At 46.3% G+C, this 24,367-nt stretch overlaps 1 protein-coding gene across 2 annotated transcripts in view; it reads right to left on the reverse strand.

The window, feature by feature from the left end:
- Window positions 1–24,367, reverse strand: part of CTIF (cap binding complex dependent translation initiation factor) — a 147,435-nt gene that overhangs the window by 31,252 nt on the left and 91,816 nt on the right. Inside the window, exons 8-9 of one of the 2 annotated variants that reach the window (XM_058828214.1) lie at window positions 12,758–13,199; window positions 10,689–10,988 (exon numbers count right to left, since the gene is read on the reverse strand). In XM_058828214.1, the coding sequence (XP_058684197.1) occupies window positions 10,689–10,988; window positions 12,758–13,199 (742 nt within the window). Of the gene's footprint in view, window positions 1–10,688; window positions 11,019–12,757; window positions 13,200–24,367 lie in introns of both variants that reach the window. The other variant, XM_058828213.1, reaches the window with a different exon arrangement.

The raw sequence follows: 24,367 nt of genomic DNA on the forward strand, positions 1-24,367 counted from the left end.
TCTGCTCCCAGGAACCACCAAAGCCACTTCCCACCATAATTTCGCATTTTCTTGTTTAAACATATGTAGCAGGAAAAGATGAGGGTGTGCAAAACGAACAAAGGCAAAGGATATGTGGACTTTGTTGGAAGCATTAATTCTCCAAATCCAGATTCTGACAGATAGCTACACACCGAAATACCCAGCAATGAACAAACCCTGAGCCTAAGCATGCCTGGGGGATGTTGAGGGTGTTCAAGCTGCAGGTCCCACAGGACCGTCCCTCTGGGTGCCACCACAGCAGTCAGGCTCACTTGTCTAGAAACTGAACCTGGTACAGAAACTTATGACTCAGCTAAGAAAACCTTAAAACAAGGTATTTCCTGCTGGTGAGCACAAGAGCATCCTCTGTATGCTGTGGGTCTGTGTCCAAGTAAAGCCAGAGATGGGAAAAGCACATATTACCTCATTTTCCCCCTTTCCCAGGGGGAATAAGAGGTGTTTCCCTCTCCAACATCCTTCTACCCATATGCCATCTTTGGGTGAATGCTGGCATATCCATCTGCCCTGGTCTCTGCACAGGAGGTGATGTCCCTGGCACCTGCTGCTCCAGGGTGCTCCTGTGTCAGCAGGATGCTTCATTCCCTGACAGAATAACTGGGGGGTGTGGGGTTTGTGGGATGAATCCCAGGCAGGGTGATGCATCCCAATGAGCCTCCAAAGCTCCTGTCCCCAGGTGAGGTGAAGGGAATTAGCTAAGAGCAGGGCTGGGTACAGCAGGGTGTCTGCGGGCATGGGGAGCAGGGATCGTCCAACCACACAGCACCCCAAAATCCCCACCCTGAGGTGGGTGCAGCAGCCTGAGCTGGATTTGGGCTGGAGCAGGCAGGAGCAGATGGTGTGTGAGGAGGGTGCCTTGGGCCAGCTGAGGCCCTGAGCTGACAGGAACATTCTGCCACATCCCTTGGGTTTGAGCCTTTCGGGAGCAAACAAGAGAGTAAGAGCTGATGCCAGTTCAGCCCGATCTGGAGAGGTCTCAACACTGAAGTGTCCCCCTACCCTTCCTCACCTTTTACCAATGGATAAATGGATTTTGAGGCTTTTAAAAAATAACGTACTTCTGCTTTTTCTACCAGGACCCCGAGGATCCTCACCCACCAGTAATGGCTGGGGGCAGCCAAGAGCCCACCCCAGCAGGAGGCTGCTGCCTGGCTCTGTCCCAGGGTGGCAGGCAGGATGCAGGCAGGCTGAGCAGTCTGCAGTCTCCACCTAGAGCCCAGAACAGCCTCTGCTCCGTGCCTGAGCCCATGCACAGGGTGTGCATGGGTCCCACCACCTGAACTCCCTGCTCTGAACTCAGTTGTGCTTTCAGCAGGCAGCAGCAGTTCGGCCAGTGGTGTTCCTGACACTCTTCACCACCAGCATGCACAAGCAAGAGGATGGAGATTCTGCTGGGTCCCACCATCACTGACAGATGCCCAGGGCATCCACTGCCTGGAGAGACAATGAGACACCAAGTACCATCCCATCATGTGCTGTAGCATGGGCTGGTCCCCACCATGGCTTTAAAATCAAGGTGAAAAGAAGCCAGGAGAAACCACACATAAATTTATTTATTAAAGGTAATGGATATTTCTGCACAGCAAATCTGAGCATTGCAAAGTATAAGGTATAAAACCTTACCAGAACATTGAATTAAAATAAAACATGGCAATCTTTAAACTGGAAGAGAGTTTTTTTTTTTAGAAAATTAGTCCTGCTTCCCATCAAACTCTCAACTTCACAATGCACTGCTAGTCTAAACAAAACACCTTCCCTGTGCAGAACCATGAGTGAGACTGCACTGGGCAGACTCCAGACCCCAGAGACCTGCACAGCAGTGGGGACAATCCCCTTGGCATCCTCTGTGATGCCCACTGCTACATCAATGGCGCTGTGGCCACCTGCTGCAACTCAACATGATCCTCAAAATCCACCCCTGGGCTCAGACTGAGGACTGATGTGCAGTGCAAACCCACTGCTTGTTTAATTTAGGGTCTGGCTCAACTATTCCCAGCTTCTAGTGCTTGTGTGGCACAGCTCCTGTCCCCATCCCCTCCTCCCTATCAGCGCAAAACTGCCCTTTTTTCTGCACCCTGCTAACACCTGACACCTTGGGCTCCATTAACCCTTCCCTCACCTCACCACCACCCTCCAGGGAGGTGCTGTCTGGTGCTCCCTGGCTCCCACCACGTTCCCTTGCCACGGAAAGGCTGCAGAGGAGCCGGGTGGCTCCTACAGTCACCGTTCCGCTTGGGAGAAGTGGCAAGCTCAAGGCACGCAGCCGGACATTTAATCCAGGGCTCTCCAGTAACTGCCAGCCCCGCACGGGAGCCGTGTGCCAGCGGCTCCTGGAGCCTCCTCCCGTGGCCAAGCCCAGCGCTGTTACTACGGGCAGGCAGACACGGCTTGGCCGGGCTCGGGGTAAAAGCAGGGCCAGCTCCAGTTGATGCCCAGCCCTTGCCCTTCACCTGCCGGCGCAGGCAGGCTGCCAGCCCGCTCCCCGGGCTCCCTCTCCTGCCTGCTGCTGACACTTGCACGAGGCGTGTTTGGCCTCGGATGATTGCAAAAGAAGGGGGAAAAAATCACCTCCCCAAACTGCAGTAAGAATAAAAAAAAAATAAAATTATTGTTATATAATGCTGATATATGGCATTAGAAAATATGTATAAATATTTGTGCATAATTAATATATATGCAATAAGCATATGTATTCACATATCAGCAAAATAAGAAGTAATTGAATAAAAAAATACAAGAATCAAGTGATAAAAATGGTAGGATAATAAGTAATAAAATTAAAATAATACATACACTGTAAAAATTTGGAGAATATTTCCAGAGACACAATTGTGGGCAAAAAACAGGGAATGTGTCCCCTTTCCACTGTTTTTCTCTGTGCTTGAGAGCAGGAGGATGCAGCAGCTGGGGATGCTCCTCAGAGCCACCTACGGGGCTGCATTCCTCGTGCCCCTTCAAGCACTACATGGATATATGAGTGTGCATGAATTTAAAACTGCCTTTGAATTGCCTGGGCGTATAGAAAATAAATCTCTTCAAAGCTACATAAAGCTTTTGCTGGGGGAGTCCCACAGTGATTTACAAAAGAAGGATGGTTTGATGTTTATCAGCATCAGAAATGTAAGGGAAGAAAGGTTTCCAAGCTCTATAACTTTCTGCAAGCCCCTAAATGAAGGTGTCTACACAAGGGCAGCATCATTTGCTATTTCTGTGCTTGTGTTTGGCTCCCGAGGAGCTGGCATGCATTCTGAGGTTCACCACCCAGATGTTCCTCATCTGCACAGATAGCCATGGAGAGCAGCCCAAGCCAAGGAGGCTTTCCCCATTGGATCTCCACCTCACTGGGGGAAAGAGCTCATCAAACTCCTCTGGAGGAGAAACCGAAGGCTGCAATGTTGGCTCACGCACAGATCTTAGAGATGGATGTGGTGCTGAGCTCACCACTGTGGCACATGAGCACACACTTGTATGGCTTTAGGATCTGCTCCAGGGGCACTTGGACATTTTTTCCCCCACCTCTCAGTGAGGTGACCTCTCTGATGTCTGTTGGGCAATGTCCTTTCAGAGACAAGTGGTACCACTCTGTTTTATGTGCACAGATTGGACCATCTGTAACTAAATTATATTAAAAACAGCCATAGAAAGAGGACTGATGGGTTTTTGCAGTCAGTGCTGGATATGGTGTACAGGTCAGACACTCTCCAGCCACACTTGGATCCTCCTGCCTTCACTTCTGCCAAACCACAAACTGTTCCTCACCAATAATCATGTTGAGGAGGAAAAAATGAAATCTGCCTTTCAGCATTAACCATTAATGTATTACTTAGAATAACACAAAACATCACAGAACCATTAGGGCTGGGAAAGACTTCTAAGATCATTGAATCCAACCAACTTCTATGTGCCAGTTCCCACAGTATCCACCCGGTGTCTATCATTACAACCTGAAGCCCTACAATGCTGAAAGGGCTATTATCACTGGGAGGTTGTTTGCTCAGACTAAAAAGGCTACAGGACAGGAAGAACTTCAGCCCATTTCTCCCAAAACCTCATGCTCATCTTGGCAAACACTTCACACTGCACCCACATTTACTAGAAGGAATCAGTCAGTTCTCCAGCACCTCATGCCACAATGCCTACATCCCAAGAAATGCTTCATCCTAAATTCTCCTCTTCCATCCCCTACCTGGGATGACAGCAATGAGTTTTTGGTCATTCCTGGTTGAGCCCCTCTATAAATGATCACACCAATCATCTTAAACCCAACCAAGGCCACTAAGACACCAGTGGAACCTCTGCCAAAACCCACATGATTCGTCTCAGGGGATTAGAGGGGAAGGGTCTGGAGGGGAAGCCATACAAGGAGGGGCTGCGGTCACTTGATTTGTTCAGGCTGGAGAAGAGACTGAGGGGAGACTCCCTGCAGTTACAACTTGTAATGTGCAGAGAAGGGTCAGGCACTGATCTCCGCTCTGTGTGACCAGGGACAGGACCCAGGGAATGGCTGGAACTGTGCCAGGGAGGGCTAGGTTGGATATTAGGAAAAGGCTCTTCCCCGAGAGGGTGCTGGGGCACGGTCCCAAAGCTGCCAAAGCTCCAGAAGCATTTGGACAATGCTCTTAGGGGATTGTTGGGGTGTCTGGGCAGGGTCAGGGGTTGGAGTCCAGGATCCTTGTGGATCTCTTCCAGCTCAGGATGTTCTGTGTTTCTATGAAGTCTCTATATGCAGAGCTAAACACAGCACTGAACCAAGGAAGGGCCATTTCTGGGGCATCAAAAGGTTGCAGTAAGAAGATGAAGAAACCCTGTGTGGGTGTGCAACTGGGTTTGCCATTTGGAATGTATCAGGATGTGCAACAGCGTGTGCAATAGGGTAGGCAATAAGGCAAGCCATAGGGTATGCATTTAGGTGTGCAACAGGGGAGGCATTAGGGTGTGCAATAGGATATTCATTAGGGTATGCCACAGAGAATGCATTAGGATATACCACAGGGTAATCACTAGGGCATGCCCCAGGGTATCCAGCAGGATATACAGTAAGGTGTATCATCAGGTATGTTTCGGGTGTGCAACAGGGTAGGCGTTAGGGTGTGCAATAGGATGTGTGTCAGGGAATGCCTTAGGACATACTACAGGAAATGTTTTAGCTTATACTATAGGGTGTGCACTAGGATATACCATAGGATATGCCATGGGAAGTGCAATATGGTATGTAATAGGGTGTGCATTAGGATATACCATAGGATATGCCATGGGAAGTGCAATATGGTATGTAATAGGGTGTGCATTAGGATATACCATAGGATATGCCATGGGAAGTGCAATATGGTATGTAATAGGGTGTGCATTAGGATATACCATAGGATATGCCATGGGAAGTGCAATATGGTATGTAATAGGGTGTGCATTAGGATATACCATAGGATATGCCATGGGAAGTGCAATATGGTATGTAATAGGGTGTGCACTAGGATATACCACAGGATATGCCATGGGAAGTGCAATATGGTATGTAATAGGGTGTGCATTAGGATATACCACAGGATATGCCATGGGAAGTGCAATATGGTATGTAATAGGGTGTGCATTAGGATATACCACAGGATATGCCATGGGAAGTGCAATATGGTATGTAATAGGGTGTGCATTAGGATATACCACAGGATATGCCATGGGAAGTGCAATATGGTATGTAATAGGGTGTGCATTAGGATATACCACAGGATATGCCATGGGAAGTGCAATATGGTATGTAATAGGGTGTGCACTAGGATATACCACAGGATATGCCATGGGAAGTGCAATATGGTATGTAATAGGGTGTGCATTAGGATATACCATAGGATATGCCATGGGAAGTGCAATATGGTATGTAATAGGGTGTGCATTAGGATATACCACAGGATATGCCATGGGAAGTGCAATATGGTATGTAATAGGGTGTGCATTAGGATATACCACAGGATATGCCATGGGAAGTGCAATATGGTATGTAATAGGGTGTGCATTAGGATATACCACAGGATATGCCATGGGAAGTGCAATATGGTATGTAATAGGGTGTGCATTAGGATATACCACAGGATATGCCATGGGAAGTGCAATATGGTATGTAATAGGGTGTGCATTAGGATATACCACAGGATATGCCATGGGAAGTGCAATATGGTATGTAATAGGGTGTGCATTAGGATATACCATAGGATATGCCATGGGAAGTGCATTAGGCTCCACCACAAGATACTCACCGGAGAATGCCACAGGCTATCCAACCGGATATGCACTAGGGTACACCACTGAGTATGCATTAGGGTATAAATTTTGGGATGTCTTAGGGTGTGCAGTAGGGTATGGCTCAGAGTATCCTGTGACGTATCGAATGCAGTCTGCCTTAGGGTACGCATTAGGGTGTGAAATGGGGTATACATTAGGGTATGCCACAGGGCATCCAGCAGAACCAGCCCTTCTCCTCTGGCATCAAGGCAGTTCCATGTGCAGGGATGTACCAGGCACTGGCTCTGGCTGCAGGCCAGCACGCTCTGCTGCTGCTCTGTGTCGGGATGTTCGTTGCGTGATTTTTGGTTTTTTTTATTATTATTATTAAAAGAAGGTATCAGCCTTCTGTTTGATGTGCTGTTGGCCGTGGTTGCCAAGGGGAGCAGTGTACAATTACAGTCCCAGTGATGTGCACTCTAATAATACACTTGGCTCTGCATAGCTCAGATGCAGACACAGCTCTGCTATAAAGAGCACGGTTGTTCCAGCAGAGGAGTACTCCAACTTATGTTACATGTGAAGGGTTTGTGGCACATTGCTTAACACCCCCCCCACCACTGGAAAAAGAAAAATGAAAAAAAAAGAGCCTGGGAATGCCAGTGAGTGAAACTATGACAAGCATTGTCTCTCTTGCAGGAGAATTACTTTCAATGTATTAATTAAGAAGGTATTCCTAGAGGCATGGAGAAATTGTCTATGTGTCCACTAAGATGTTCTTTCATTTCCCCAGCCATTCAAGCTCCCCAGGAGCAGCTCACCTAGGTCCAATTCAAGGGCTCACAAAGCTCAAAATAAATCTAGCTACCAAAAGACTAAACCAAATTTAATGAGGAGAAAAATCAAACCCAAACCACAGAACTACAGGTTTGTTTAGGTTGGAAAAGCCATCTAAGATCATCAAGTTGAGCCATTTCCTCAGCACTGTCCGGGCCACCCATGTCCCCAGGTGCCACATCCACAAAGCTTTTAAATCCCTTCAGGAGTGGTGCCTCCACAACTTGCTTGGGCAGCCTGTGCCAGGGCTGGACAACCCAGATGCCAAATGATCCCCTGAGTGCCAAGCTCCCACATGGCAGCTCTACCAGATGTCAATCCATGGCTCCCCTTTCCACATCTCTTTTCCTGTGAGGTAGGCAGCACCCAAATTCAAGACTTAGCCAAGATTCTAGACTAAAACATAGAGTGAAGGATAAATTCAAACCAGAGTTTTCCTGATTTTACAGGATGAAGTGGACCATGTTGGCTGTAGGGAAGCTCTTCAGAGGAGCTGCTGGCAGGGAGGGGGATGATGTGACAATGCCCTCATGCTGCAGCACTGGCATCTCAAACCAAGTGCCCTAAGATAAGCTGTGAACAATATGCAACCCTTGAGCACAAGCACCTTGACAACAGCTGAAAATAGAAGAGGAACCAGGTTAAAAAGACAGTTTACTTTGTGTTTTGCAGGAAAAAAACAACCCTTGCTGCTTGTTTTAAGGTCCAGAAGGGTATAAGGATGCTGTCTACAGGTAAAGGGATGCTGTCTATAGGTAGAGCCATGCTGGCAGGGCACCTGAATGGGTTTATGCATCAATTCCTCAGGTCCTCTGGTGGGGGTGAGCTGTTGCCATCGCAGTCCTGAGGGAAAGGGACAAACAAGCCCCTACAAAACAGGAGCATCTGCCAGGAGCAGATGTGGGGGCTAGTGGTGCAGCCCCAGGCGCCAGCAGCATGGGGAGGGATCACACTGATCCCGATTTATCACACCCCGGCACAGTAATTCCCCAGCTCGCCGGTGCCCAGCAAGCCGAGCTCCTTACGTCCGGGGATCAGATTAGTCTGAAAGGTGCTAGAGAGACACAAATCCTGCTCTGCAGCAAGCATTTCATTAGAGGTTTATTTTTCTTTTTTAATTAATGGTAAATTATCTAAAAATGCCTGATGGAAAATATCTGGTGGTGGAAGGGCCAGGACTGTAGCTGGGTAATGTCCTATCGTTAATCATACAAAAATATGATTATAACATATGGATATATATGCATATGTACGTGTGTGTATATCTATATCTATGTGTGTATACATATGGATATATAATAATTTATATCAATGTATTAATATATCATACATCAATAGGATATTCACATTACTCTGTAACACGACACAATATCCAATATGCCTTATTAATACTGATAATATATTATATCAGTTCCAACATACTATATTGATATTGATAATCAACCTCCTTATTTCACACTAAGACAGCTGCAACGACTCTTTTCTGCCTCATACCTGGCTCTGTCTACAGCCAGGGCTATCAGACCTGAATACCTCAAAATATTCCTGGTTTAGGGCTCCACCAAAGTATTTATGAATCAGTTTGACTGCATCTGATTGTTTTGTATGGAAAATGAAACAGTGCTTGGAGAAAGTCAAAATCCTTTACTATCACAAAGGAAATGTTAAATTATTTAATTTCACACAGCACTTTGTTTTTGACCTGTAGTGATCTGTCACCTTTTGCCCCATAAAGACATTCATAAAAGATGTGCAGTTTGGGGGTGAACAAATCCCTTTTGCATACTTCTCTGTGCCTCAGTACATGAACTCGGTCACTGGCACACTCCGCTCCCTCTTTGCACTTCATTCCTCCCCAGCTCTCCACAATGCTCCCATCACACTGTGACTGGCTACACGTTCCTGGGAAGCACTTTGAGTCTCTCTGGAGATAGCAGATCTATTATTTATCCTACATTTATGCTGTGAAGAGCTGAATGGGAAGCCACTCTGTCCCTTGCACAGGATGCTGCAGTATAAATCACTTTACTGGGTCTGTTCGCATGGGTGGAATTACTGGGGCAAGCAAATAAAGCAAACTGGAAGTGTCCTCCGTAACCCAGGACTGCCATCAGCATCAATTGTGGGCTAACACCCTGCTGCTCCCTGGCCATCATTCCTGGACTTCATTCTGGATTTCTCAGATTGCTCAGCCTGACAGGGAAAGATGCAAGAGTGACTTGGTATGGGAAGAAGGGGATGCACAGCAGGTTTAGAGCTCCTCCAGCCCCTTGCTGCTAATTCTGGGACTGATTCTGTCTGCAATTTCCCTCATTCTGATTGATAATCCCTTTGGAAATACTCATCTGGAAAAAATCACCGCCTGGTACAGGTAATGGGCAGATGTGTATGCAGACCAAGGGCTCTGCAGAGGGGAGTAGGCATGGGGAGAGATGCTGTGTTTGACAAGCATGCAGAACAATGAGAGAAGCAAAGCTGGACCAGTCACTGCAGAATTATCTGATATTGATTTTCACTATTTTATTTTACTCCTTATTTCCCTGCTTGCTGTGCTGCCCCAAAGCCAACTCAAGGTACAGGCAGCTAGGCACAGCATCCAAGAGAGCACCTCCAACAAAAGCAGCAAGAAGAATGAGAAGGCAAGTCAAAAACTGGAGTGATGCTGAGCAAGACTAGTGTGGAGAGCAGAGAAACAAAATGTGAGCTCTGTATGTCCCACAGATATGTGTGTGAGGGAAAAGCCACATGGAAATGCACCTTAAATTAAGGATGGAAATTCGTAGTTTCAACGCTGTCTCCAGAGGCAGAAAATTGGAGGTGCATGTGACACCCTCCCAAAAAACAAGTGCCCTCTCTGATGGTGGCACTGCAGTAAAACACACTCCTCTCAGGAGACCATGGGCAGTTGAGGATAGCCCTTTTTTTCATCATCCAATATTATTATAAAGTCATCCAGGCTGGAAGAGATCTCCAGGACCATCAAGTGCAACCATTAACCTCATGGACCAGTTATCAGAGCCACTGCTTTTTCCTCCCCACTGCAACTTTGCTGTCACTGATGGTTTTGGAGCAGAACAACCAACCAGTTCTCCACATACCAATAAACTAGTCACCCGAAATAGTGAGAAAATACGCAATTATTTCAGTTTTCTTTGCAATCAGAAACCAGAATCAGATCCTTCAGCTAGGTGATGCAGCCAAAAGCCTGCTCAGGGACCATCCTGATGTCTAGACCATTTGAGATGAGAAGGCCCCTCCACTCTAACAGCCTACATTGAGAGACCCTCCCAGTTCATTGCTTTCCATGCCATGGGGATGCTGCCTCAAGCAACTGACTCATTACTCAGACAGGCCCTGGTGTGAGATGCTACAATTCCATGTAGAGTTCATGAAATGAGAATGAAGAGTACCTTGATAACACCCTCAGTGTCACAGTATCTGTGGTACCATTAAAGATGTGTGGAGGCAAAACAACAGGTGCAATTTGAACCCATCAACTGGGTTCAAAAGGAATTTGGTAACAGCTCAGCTCCAAATAAATGGTAAGACCAATTGAGATGATGCTGCAGGCATTGGAACAACTAACTTTATCTCATTACCTGCAACATGTTGAGGAGCAGACTCCGGAATTTGGTTCCTTCCACCATGAAGAGGGCCATTTTGTCACACAGCTTGGCTGCTGTGGAAGCAAAGCTGCGGTCTGTCACCGCTTTCTGGTAGATGGTCTTGACTATCTCCCCCAGCATCTCCTCAGAGTTGGTGGAGTTCTGGGCCTCCTCCATGAAGGTGGTGAGCTTGGAGTCAACATCACTGCTATTGTTTCTCATGCTGTTGAGAATTTCAATTAATTTGTCCATTTTATTCTTTTCAGGGTCGGTGGTTTCCACCGTAACTTCGTCCTGGTCCGTGAAAAGGGAAAGACAAGGCGTCTGTTACACAAGGAAAAAACAGATATATCAGCCCATGTCCTTGCACAAACAGCAAAGGGGGAAGGGGATTGGGAGAACAAACAGAAAGAGAAAAGACAAAGCATCTTTTAGTGGCACAATATAACCTCAGCATTGGAAAGCACAAGCGCATGCATCCTGCCCCAGAAATGCCCCCTTTCTCTATTTCCCGCACCACTCAATCCCAATGTCCCACCCCTCAGCTCAGGGAGAAAATGTCCCTGAGGGTCCTGAGCCAGAATGCCAAAGTCTGATCACCTCTGACTGCCTTTGGCATCTTGAACCAGTTTCTGGTGTCTGTGACATCATGATAATGGGCATTTTTTTGCTTCTCTTTAGAAAGTGCACTGATGTTTGCAAAATCTTCAGACAACAATCCCACAGAAATATATATTTTATATATATATGTATTTTAATGTAAGATATATAATTATAAATATATATTATATATCTAAATATATTTTTAATACATACTTAATTATGCAAATTGAGATGAAAGAAGTCACATGATCCCAGCATTCAAAGGACTCTTGACTTTTCCATCTCTTGCTTGTTACACTTTTCACCTCCCATCATTACTGCAGAAATTACTGCTTCTTTTCAACATTTTATTACGCATTTCCTCCATTTTCCCCAGCATGCAGCAGGCATGCATTCTGCTTGCTCTGGTCTGCTCTCTTCTGCCTCTCCAGCTCAATCTTGTACAATACAGACCTGTAGCAATTTTTTTGACAAACCCCATCCCCCAGGGAGTTGTCCAAATCTCCCATCAGATTGCGTGGACATTACCCACCCAAGAGTAGGTGCTGATGAGATTTTTATTCTTACAAGACTCTAAATTTCTGAGAAGAGCATTAAAATGAATACTTTGAAAGTCTCTACTATACTCCCATCGCTTTAAAGAACATAAAAATAACTAACAAAATCTCTTACTCCCCCTCATGCCACATCCAGAAATAGTAAATGCTCATGCATTCAAAGGTATACATTTCCAACATGCACTCCCATGGAATTGTATATGTTCAGGTTATTTTTGCTCTGTATTTTGGAAATCTCATTAGAGATAACCCCATGGATGCTTTTTACAGTCTGACAAAAGAATCTCAAGAGAAAGATCTGAGTTTCACGGGGGAAAATGGAGATATCATCTCTAAATTCCTCAGAAATCTGTGGCTGAATATTGTTTCCAAAAAGGATTTCTCCTCCGTCACTTGCATGCAATACTTTTGTTATTGTTGGGTTGTTGGAAGGAAGGGGGGAGATAAGGGCATTTCAATTCATTGCAGAGATAAATGGATATCAGCTTTAAAGCAGCGGAGTCCAACTATTCAGCACTCAAGAGTCAAAGTTTGGGATTTAGCTCTGTAGTTGCAGAGAAAAATTCCCTTTTTCAGATTTTTTTGTCAAAGTGACTGAGCTCTTTAGACCAGGAGGGAGCTCATGAGTGCACCAGCCTTCCCCCATGGAAAAGGGGAGGGTTCCCAGTCCGTGAAGAACTCAAGCTGGTAGAAACCTCAACCAAGTCAAGCTCAGAGCCACAATTCTTCCAATAAAAGGCCTCCTGAAGACGCACAAAGACACCTCAAGAGAGGTGTGGAAAATGGAGGATTAAAGTAAGTTGGGAGCACTGATGGAAAGGTCCCTTGAGCCCACCCCACCCTTTGTATGTAGAACAGCCAACAGCCAGACTCTCAGAAAAAGAAAAACTCAAGAAATAATACCTTTTCTTTTAGTCTCCTCCTCAGCCTGTCCTTAGAAGACTGAAGCAAATTGATCTTGGGTCTGTCCCCAGTGCGCTCGTGGACGCTGTCTCTCCGCTTGGTCTCCGGCTCGGGGACGTACTGCGGGGACTGCTTCTCCACGGCCTCGGGGCCCCGGGGCGCCTCCGCGGGGACGTGCGCCGTGCACACGGAGCTGTCCTCGATTCTCAAATTCTCAGTCTCTTTGGCATTTCTGTGCGTTTCTTTGTCGTTGGGTGAGTGCTTCTGGTTGTGGTGCCATCTCCGGTTCTGGCTGTAGCCGTGGTGGCCCGTCCTGCCCGAGGAGTGAGGGGCCTGACCTCCTTGGTAGAGTTTCTGGTGGTCCCTGTTATGCTTGGTGCCACCCTGCTGATGATCCGTGTGCTGCTGAGACTTGTTCCCGCTGGGAAGTCTCTGCTGGCGCCTGTAAAGTCAAGGAAAGTCACTGAAAAGCCACAGAAAATAGGTTTTAACTCCTATTAGCTGGAAACCAAATAGGTTTTTTGGTTGATTCGTTTGTTTGTTTGGTTGTTTTTTAATTCTGAAAACTGGATGGCAGGGAATTAAAAAAAAAGTGGAAGAGAGTCAAAGAAAGTTCATTCATTCCTTCGTGGTTCTGCTGGGCCAACACATTTGTCCCACCAAACAGCTTGGCCCTTGGCAGGGGACCACAAAAAGGGAGGCAATTTCTTGTCATCTAAGAACTCATGCCTCTAAATTTCTTTCAGTGACAGTCATACTTCAGCTGAAATTTTTTGTGCAGTTGGACAACATGACTTTGGCGCCCAGGAAAAGCTCTCCCAGATTTCTGGGTTAAATTCTCCCATGTTCCTCTGTTACTTCCACACTAACCAGGAAAAAAAGTGGCAGCAAGCCAGGTAGGCAAGAAATACTAGGAGTTTTTTATTTTTCTGAAGATTTTAGAGCTCCTGATACACCCAGACTATATCATCACTTTCTTCTCTTGCCTGCCAACATGGCACACTGCTGCATGGGTTTGCAGTGAACCATTTTAAGTGTATCAGGAATAGCTAAGTGGAAAAAAATTAACTAAAAAGCAAGACACTAAGCAAACTGGTAATCTGTCCACACCAAATGGTTTTGTTTGGCCTTATTTTATACATATCCTTCAGCACTGCTACACCAGGACAGGACACATGCATGGATGAAAAGAAGACCATACTTGGCTCTGGCAGCATGGAAGGCATGGCATCCAGGACCACAACCTCCAGAGAGAGGCCTATGTATACAGAGCTCCAGAGTTACAGTGGGTAACACGGAAATCCAACAGCCAGAAAGAGGAGGAACTGCCCCCAAAGGGTTTACTTGAGAGACTACAACATCTCAGAAAGAAGGAACAAACCCCTGAGTGCTGGCTGTAACCGGTAGCTGAGATGGCAAATCCCCAAAAAAACAAGAGTTGCATAGAAGAAATGCTTTGGCAGTCTCAGGCATCTCAGATTTCCAAACAGGCTGCAGTGTGGCTATCCCCAGTGGAGAAGGCAGAGCTGGAATGCCATCATCCAGGGTGCACCTAAGATGGAGATGGTCCTGGCACTGGCTGCCTTCACCAGGGCTGGGTGCTTCACCCTAAGTGTGCTGGCATGCCCTGCCTGCTGCCTCTTTGATATTGGTCTTGGCTCTGAGAGCCCATGGGATGTTTTAATGCCCAGCTCTTTACAAGGCTGCTGGGAGCAGTGACACAGGACTTGAGGGTGACACAGGACACCTCCCCAGTCTCAGCCCCAAAAACAAGGAAACAAGTTTGAGCACTGTGGTGACTGCAGTGGTTTTCCTCCTTACTGGTTTTGTAGTCATGATAAAGCCCCTGGTCAGCCTCACCCCTTATCCCAAACCCCCACCTCAATCTGGATAAATAGCAGTGTTTACTTTAAACCCATCCCACAGCAATTAGTTTTATTTTCATCACTGGCACTGCTCAGCTAAGGGCGCTCGGACGAAGGAAGCAGCCATTCACAAATACATTTCAATGGTCAGCAGTCTCCAGCCCTGCCTGCCAAAGCCATCTGCACACAGAATCTGTATTCCTTGGCATCCCCAGGAGTCAAAACCTATTTTCTGAGGCCAACTGGCTTTTAACCATAAAAAGTGAGGGCTCGTGTTTAACAAATGCAGGACGAAGAGGCTTGTTCATGGCACTGGAAGGAATCTGTGTTTACTCTCAGACCACCAGATCTGGTTTTCTGAGATATTCAGTGTGTGTTTTTTGGTTTTGTGGGGATTTTTTTCTGTTTTGTTTTTTTTTCCCTTGCAAACTGAATGGCAGGGAATTAAAAAAAAAAAAAAAAAAAAAAAAAGGGAGATGGGAAAAGCTTTCCTGTTTGCTGGAGCCTACAAGCATTTTATGAGTACAGATTCTCCACATCAAGTTTTCCTGGCATTTCTTTGTTTCCTCTCAGTAATGCAATCACATAAACCGCTTTGTAAAGAGCAATGCTTATTAAAAGGGGAATGTCAAAATAAAAGTTAGTTAAAAACCTTATCTGGTACAAAGCCCTCACAGGCCCAAATGCACAAGAGTTTTGCTTTCTGTAGTTTTCTTCTCTCAGACTGAGTTTAATCTGAGTTTAACTGTTTGGTTGCACTTCAAGTCTCGGCTTATAAGCCAGTCAGTCTGCTACTTTATTTAATTTGTAAATATTGCACAGAAATTACAGAAGTTGCACAAAGACATGGCTATAATTTCAGAAGAAAAAAAATGCCTGGAAATGAGCTGGGAACCAAACTTGGCCATAAATTCCTGCAAGTAATGCATGCAGGGACAATTTTTTTCCTAAAGACATGATGATATTATAAACCAAACCCTTAGTGGTTAAGGGTTATGAATGTAAAAAAAAGGTTTAAAATTAAAAGAGGTTTAAAATTAAAAAGGTTTAAAATTAAAAAAAAACATCTAGTTAGGTGGAATGTGCAAGATTGCTCGTTTTGGGGCTGTTGCAATAGGATGGGGGAGAACAGGCAGCCTTGCCCTTCCACAGGACAGCTAAAAGGTGATGTCCCCACGGCAAGAGGCAGAGTGATCAAAGCTCTGCAGTCACTGGCCAAAGGGTGGAAAACACCAGAGTAAAAAAAGTTTTGGGAAAAAAATTGCAAGAAATAAAAGGCAAAGGAAGGAGAATGGCAAACAAGGAGAATGTCTGTGACTTGGCAGCAGTCAAGGATCTAGACAATCATCCAGCATTCAGGCAAAGACTCGTTGTGTGCTTTTATCTTCCCAACACCCCAGCAAAGAAGAAAAGCCAAGAAGAAATAGGATCCGCAGGGAAGAAGAGCCAAAGCAGGGAGAATGGGGCTCAGATCTTAAAACTCTCTTGACTGCACTGCATCTCAAAGCCTGGTAGGTTGGGACAACCCATGCTTGCTCTCAGGTGTGACCAAGGTGCTGGGGACACAGAAAAACCCCAGGAAAGGACAAAATGGGGACCTGGGTGTCCCACCACACTCCCACTGTGGGCTGTTGGAAACAACCTGGTGCTTGTTCGAGGGCAGCACTGTAGGTACTCAGATGGCAGGTTAAGGTCATGTCCCCAGCTGGTGCCTTGGGGTGATGTGCCAAGCCCAGGGAACCAGGCCAGGCAAGCACCCAAATGTGCCTCCCAACACAGGCTTTTAGGTCTGAGATGCTGAAGGGAGGAACAGCTGAAGCTTGACTCACACAACGACATCTCCAAGTAAAGCAAGAATTTACCCCAGAAAAATGCTGCAGTTACTGGGAAATCCTTCCTCCATCCCCCTCTGCTCATTCTTAGCCATAAGGATTCAGTGCCTTGCAGGGAACCATAATTCAGCTACAAGAAAAATCATCTGGACAGTACAATGGTTTCTTATCTCTTGACTCCATTTAACATTAAATAACTATTTTCACTTCAAAGGCCAAATTCCAGTTCAGTTCAAAACTCCCCCTGACTTCAGTGGGATTTGGCCATTGGACAACATGGAAATTAAAGAGACATTGAGAGTTCACAAAGAAATTGCAAAAGTACTAAAAACCAAGGGGAGACAGTCAGGGTTGCCAAGCTGGAAATAGGATGGTATTGCTTCTGCTATTGTTTCTCCACCCATTTTTTTTTTTTTTTTTTTTTTTATTTAATTAACTAAATGAGATACCTTTCAACAGAATTTAGATCTGACAAATGTCTGCTCCGTTGGAGAAGCCTACGCAAACAAATCTAAGGCTTCAGCTGTCTTGGTGATTACCAGCCTACGTGCTCAGAAATACATTATTCCTGCAAGTTTTCACTACATCGTTTGCTCCCAAGGAAAGGAGCAGGAAGGCACAAGTCTGGGGAAAGTAACTCCAGACACGTGGACAGCTGTGGTCTAAAACACAGTTGCTCTGTCCTGTCAGCCTCGCCCATATCTCCATGAGTGAGAAGAGTCTTTTGAGAGCCCCCACCATTTGTCTGGCATGTGAGGAGCTGGAAGACAATGCAGGGCTGCATTCTCCTGGTGGTTGCACAGAGATCTGGGTAAGCAATTCCTATAAACACTGAGAGGTGAGGAGTTACATTAGAGCACTAGTCCCATGAGAGGCAGCTGAGGGAACTCAGGTGGCTCAGCCTGGAGAAAAGGAGTCTCAGGAGGGACCTCCTGGCTCTGACAGGAGGATGCAGCCAAGTGGATGTTGGACTCTTTTCCCAGGGAACAAGGGACAGAGCAAGAGGAAATGGCCTCAAGCTGAGCCAGGTGAGGTTTAGATTGGATATTGGGAAAATTCCTTAACTGAAAGTGATGTCATGCCCTGGCACAACTGCCCAGGGCAGTGGTGGAGTCCCCATCCCTGGAGAGATTTAAAAGCTGTGCAGATGTGGCATCTGGGGACATGGGTCAGTGATGGCATTGGCAGGGTTGGGGGAATGGTTGGACTCGATGCTCTAAGAGGTCTTTTCCTACCTCAGCAACTCTGAGATTCTATACATTTCCAGTGGCACTTAAGACATTTACCCCACAATGCAGGGCGCCTTGTATGGCCAAACAGACTGAAGTCCCATCCTGGGACTGAGGGACCAGGTCTCTGCACATGCTGGTTCCTGCCTCTGGAGAACTTGCCCTCAATCTCAGCCGAGTTCCCCATGGCACAAAGCCTCCAGGACACCAAAAGCTCCTTGCAGAGCACAGATTCTGATTTAGTCCTGCTTTTGTGCAGAGCAGAATACCTGGTGGGGATAGCCAGGGCCACCCAGTAATTAACAACTAATATGGACTTGCAGACACTCAGGAAAGAGGTTGAGAATGAAGAGTGGTGCCATGGTCAAATCTTCTCCATCCCTTGCATCCTTCTAGTGCTTGAATGAACACATTCCTCACTGCATTTGATAGTAAGTTTCTCTGCACTCTTCTGACTGCTTGGTCAGGGTCTCATCTTCATCTCTGTGTGAGAATACAACATAATGCTAAATCTTGGAAGTATCTCATGATCAGCTTTGCAATTCACACGCCTGCAACTAATTAGCAACTGTTGTTTCAAGGGGTGGATTAAGATCACAGAATCATAGAATGGCTCATTTTGGAAAGAGCTTTAAAGATCATTCAGTTTCACCTCCCTGCCATGGGCAAGGACACCTCCCACTACATCTGGGTGCGCCAAGCCCCATTCTGCCTGGCCTGGAACACTTCTAGGATCTGCTGCAGGAATGGACTCTGTGGGACCTTCCATTCCCATGATGACCCCAGATCCCTCCTATCCATGACACTCCTCAAGGCTGGGAGAGCAGAGCATCCCCAAGGAACTCAGCAGCTGCCCCTGCAAATGGTGGGGCTCACTCTGTGGGATGTCAGGCCACCTCTCTCACCTTCCTTCTGAAAATCTCAACACAATTTTCCATTGAAGGAGGGAAATTAAGAAGTAACCCTCTTAGAGTCACCACTGAAAGAGTAAAATTCTCAATTTAACATGTAGGTTATTCCTGGCTGTACTTAGCTATCTGCCCAGGAAACTCAGCCTGAAGAGAGAAAGGGCAGCAAAATTCTCTGAAACATCCCCTGAACAAAATCATGTCTCCAGACCCAGTCTTTCTGAACTAAGCACATTCCAGCCAGACCACAGACAACTGGACTGGTACCCCGAAGCAGGCACTGCTGGAGGAGTTTGGGCATGGCAGTACTGCTGTGGTCAGAAGAACTCATCATCACTGGCTTTGAGCACTCAAGAGATGTTGTGGTCCAATTTGGAGGGACCAAATTATCCTGGTTAGGACTTGGTGGGATTTTATAGAACCTAAAACCAGTCCCAAGAGGTCTGGGGAATATTTTTATTAATATAATGAGGAAAAATATTTGAATTTCTATTCTGGAGGCCTGACTTTTCCCAGAAGTATTCTGCAGCAAGCCTACCTCCATCAAAGGCACTCTGATGTTTCATGTGAATGGTTAATGATAACTCAGCATTGCTTTGATGCAGGGAGCATCACAGCATTTTCTATCCTTTCTATGATATCCTTTCTATCCAGCCATTTTCTGTCCTTGCTATGGCTGAGAATGGGAAACACTCAAATAAACCTGACAGTTCCACACAATTTAATCAAAAACCTCAAAACCCCACAGAAAGCAATAACCACCAACTCCAAGGATGAAGAACACAGGATTTGTGTTGTGTTTTCCCTTTGGCTTTCTCTCTCAAACTGGTTTCACTTGGCTACAGTTTCATTTTTGTTTGCATTTTTCTTAGATGAGAAGGGAACAAGATGTCATGTTCACTCCTGAAAACAAAAATGAAATTATTCACACTTCTTTCATGCCATTCTGTCACCAGGGGTAGAGACCACCCCAACTGCTAGACGGAGCCCACATCATCTAGACAGACATGGCATCTTGGAAGTGTAGAAAGTCCACCTGTCAAAGTGGTGATCAAGATTTAAGACCAAGACTTAAAACCATCTTTGAACAGCTGAGATGAAGTGCATGCTTTAAGTCTTACATGCATGCATCTTTACAAACATACAATGAACGCCAGAAGACAAGCACAGCCAACCAAAACAACACTGTGAGGGGAGAGATGTTTGTGATGAGGCTCAGAGTCTCTGGCTGCTGGGAAAAGCATTATGAAATCCTCATGTGAGTTGTCTACATGGGCACAACGCTCTTTGTACCTTGGTCCTGAGGTACAATCACTGCAGACAACCCTTCCTTTGGACCTGGACACCACATCTGCCTTTGTTTGCTAGAGATGATTTCGTTTGGTCCTCAAAGCATAATCAGACTCACTATAAACCAACATGGTAGCACTGATTTTCACAATGATGGCTGTAAAACACCAGTACAGGTTGTTCAGAGAGGTGGTGGAGACCCTACCCCTGGAAACACTCAGGGCCAGGTTGGACAGGGCTCTGAGCAACCATGGTCTACTGGAAGATATCCCTAACCATGGCAGGGGATGGGACTGGCTGAGCATTAGAGGTCCCTCTGAAGCCCAACTATCACACTAAGTATTAGTGTGATACTGTGTCTTTACATCCAAAATTCCCACTGGCTCACAAGCAAATGGATGAACGACCAGCTTCTCATTCACAGGACCACCAGTCTGCAGACTGTGCTGCAGGAGCAGAGACAGCACTGCTGGGCTGAGGGGACATGGCACAACACCCCTTGGGATGGACTCAGAAGCAGTGAAAAGCACTGGCAGCCTCACGACTGCTGAAGCCCAGGGCCAGCCCTCACACTCTGCAATGCTTGGCTGCACAGGCTGCCTGAGTCAGCTATTTTCTTCTAAGCTTCATGGAAATGAATCTTCAGGAGGAATTTAAGGAGCTGTTTTGCAACACCAGCTTGGGAAAGACATCCCAAGTACAGATGGCATGTGAGATAGCTCCGAAACAGCTCTTTTAAGGCTTTGCTGGATCTCCCACAAATCATGAGGGATGTCGAGATAGAGGCCCTTGTTGCACAGAGCGGGCAACCAGCTACAAAGGCACCTCCTGGACTTCAAGGCTGGCTGCCCAGACTGGTGTAGAAATCACTGCTGTGATTTCACATAGAAATTGCTTGGAAATGGTTCTCTTCGTAACCTACATTACTTGGAATTACGTTGTTGGATTCTCAGCGTACTGTAAACAAGATTGGAAAAATTACATAAAAACCATCGGAAAACACAATGACAAGGAACTGAGTCTAGTTTAGACAAAACAGTTTAAATTAAGACAAGACCACAGTACACAATGTTTCCCAAACACAAACGGATCCTGAACTACTGGTAAGAATGTGGCTTGAATGAATATGGAATCAACTTTTACTACATTGCAATAAAAGAACTTATACTGCAGACTCCAGGCTGCCTCCTTTAAAAATACACCCAGGCTGATCAGTTAACCCGAGATCTGATAATCCTCCAAGAGATATAAACTTTAAACCCATGCCAAGATGCACAGACACAGCCCACCACCATCCCTCTGTGGTCCTGTCCCCCAAGACACATCCTAAATAGTACAATGAGCCCCCACCTGCTGCCTTTGTGTTCAGCTGTCTTCCTTTAGACCCCTGTGCCTCTTTGACCTGCAGCAAGGAGACATCCTAGAGTTTTTCTTCCCCATATTCTATTTATACCAGTGCTTTCTAGTGAAAAAATAAATGTCTTTGCTGTAGGAGCTAAGGCAAGATTTGACAGGATCTCCTGACAGCTGTCCAGACATATGAGATGACCCAAAGTCAATGGCAAGCAATTACTTCCGACACAGGGATGCAGTAAAACATCAACCCAAGCTGGAGAGATGCCTTGGACTTAGGTGTGCCAGAATCCTTTATCAAACACATTAAATTCTCTAAACAAGATGCAGCATCCTATAGCATTTAAGGTGGAGATCTGGGAGCCAAGACTGATCTGGAAATTGATTTATTGCAACCCAGTGACAATCCTAAGCTGCTTCCTGAATGTTTACTTAACTCTGTCCCACTGCCAAAAGAAGAGTTCATAGAATTATGGATGGTTTGAGTTGGAAGGGGCCTTTCACAGGTCATTTAGCCAATGCCCTCTGCAATGAGCAGATCACCTTCAAGAAAAGCAGCCCTCTGCTCTTGACCCTACTCCTGCCTCCTCTCTCATGCTACCCCTAACACTCCCACAGAATTGCTAAGCTGTGCCAGGGTCTGATTCACTCCCAAAATTTAATTTATCTTGGAGGAATTTTCACTTGTCAGTTTGGATGGGAACACACTGCCTGGGGGGAGGCACAAATCTGGGCCACCTTCTGCAGCTCTGATGTCACGTAGCTGCTGGCCCTTGCTGCTTGGGGACCTGCACCCCCGGCTTTAATCAGGAAATCAGGAAGATACATAGCATCTGCACAATGCTGGGAATGGCTGGAGCAATGTTTGTTTAAATGAAAGAAAGAAGCCTGTTGTCCACTCGTGCCCTGGAGGCTGTCACGCTAAATAAAGACATTATCAGTGAAAGAGCAGAGACTCAGCGCCTTCATGCCTGTCAATGACCCCGACACCTTCTGAATCAATCTAGGGACTCTCTTTCCCACAGATGGTCCCTTGGAGACAGACTGCTGTGGCTGTGGTAGCAATAAATGGAAACAAAACAGTTAACAAATACCCAGAAATAGAGCACAGTTAACTTTTTTTTTCTTTTTTTTTTTTTTTTTAATATGGAGATGAAAAATCCCTGGGTGATTTATGTGCCAGCAGAGATATTAGCTGCATATAATAGATGCAATATTTTTAATACTAATATTTTGGGCTGAGACAAGAGCCGGAATGGAAAGTATTTCCAGTGCCTTGACTTCTTTATTTTGCAAACATCAGTTGCTAACTGGGGTCAGACAGAAATATTGTTTTTGCAACAAGAGCCCAAACAACTTAAGCTGGCAACTTCTTTACACACTAACCATGCCAGGAGGCCCTGCAGAGCTTCAGCCCGTTGCTCCCTCTCAGGTCCCTGGGGCCAATGACCCCAGCTTGGGCTTGCAGGGGGAGGGGGTGGAAGATGCTCTTTTGCTGAGAGGGTGGCTACCTGTCGTGGCCAAAAACTGGAAGTCACCACCCAAACCATGCAACCATACCACTGAAGTGCTGCTGGGCTTCTTCAAATGGGCCAGGTTTCACTGAATGACACTGTATGAGACAGCTGGTGCCACAAAGCCTTTTATTTATACCCATTAAAAGTATCAACCTGTGCTTGCCCTTATCCTTGAGATCAGCTGCCAGATACTTTGGGGAGCAATTTGGCAGCAGGAAGCCTGGGTACTCCCTCCAAAGCAGTGGCACATTTATATCTGAGGATGGAAAGCAAGAGAAAGAAACAGGTTATTTCACTTCATATTCACTCCAGCAACCAACTGCTGACAACACCTCCATGAACTCATGCTGGAAAACAAGGTGTAGATGGATAAAGCCATTTCCAGCGCCGAGGAGCCGTGCCGGAAACACTCCACCAAAGAGAAAGCCATTTCAATAACAGATCGGTTTCCTAGTGCAGAGGAACCTGCTGCTATATTTCCTTCCCTCAATTCTGGCTGGCTGAAATAGCATCACGTAGTCAGCCGTGTTTTGCACTGTGTGACACAGAGAGAAGCCCTGCAGGGCAGGCTCATGGGTGGCAGGGCGCACCCACAGGAGGATCTGGTGGCCACAGGGGATCTGGTGGCCACAGGTTCACTGCAAGGTCTGCAGTAGGGGAAGGTCCAGCTGCAGACTCTTCCCACCTCTGCTTCCTCACAGCTGAAGGGGACATGCTGAGAGCAATCCTCTGCCAAAAGGCAGACTGAGGTTGGTGTAACTCTGATGAGGTATTTTGCTGTCCATCTCTCTGGCTCTCTGCCCTGGGGATGGCTCTTGAATTCTTTCCCTGTGACCCATCCTACATCCCACTGACCCAACGGCACCCTACACCTGCACACACAGTGAAGGCTTTCCTCACATGTTGGGTAAAAATAAATAAATCACACCATCAGCTACCAAAGCAACACCAATACAAGCAATGCCAAAGACATGGATCTCCTGGACTGTGTCCCAAAGAGGCCCTGGAGATGCTCTGAGGGCTGGAGCCCCTCTGTTATGGAGACAGGTTGGGGAAGCTGGGGATGTTCATTCACCTGGAGAAAAGATGCTCCAGGGAGACCTCACTGCTGCCTTTCAGTTCTTAAAGAGTGCTTATAAGAACAAGAGAGAATGACTTTTTACACAGGCAGGTAGGGATAGGGCAAGGGGGAATGGTGTTAAACTTAAAAAGGGGAGATTTAGATTAGATGTTAGGAAGAAATTCTAGGGTGATGAGGTGCTAGCACAGGGTGCCCAGAGCATCTGGGGCTGTCCCTGGATCCCTGGAAGTGCCCAAGGCCAGGCTGGACAGGGCTTGGAGCAGCCTGGGACAGTGGAAGTTGTCCCTGCCCATGACAGGAGGTGGAACAGGATGATCTTTAAAGTCCCTCCCAAACCAAAACACTCTAGGATTTTTTGAAGATGACCAAGGCACCCCAGGAGAAGGACCAAAAATTGCTCAGAGAGTTCTGAAGCATCTCTCCTATGAGGAAAGGCTGAGAGAGTTGGGGTTGTTCAACCTGGGGAAGGCTCTGTAGAGACTCTACTGCAGCTGCTCAGTACTTAGAGGAGAAAGAAACCTTAAGATCATCTAGT

The sequence above is a fragment of the Poecile atricapillus genome, chromosome Z, assembly GCF_030490865.1.
Source record: "Poecile atricapillus isolate bPoeAtr1 chromosome Z, bPoeAtr1.hap1, whole genome shotgun sequence".
NCBI lineage: Eukaryota > Metazoa > Chordata > Aves > Passeriformes > Paridae > Poecile > Poecile atricapillus.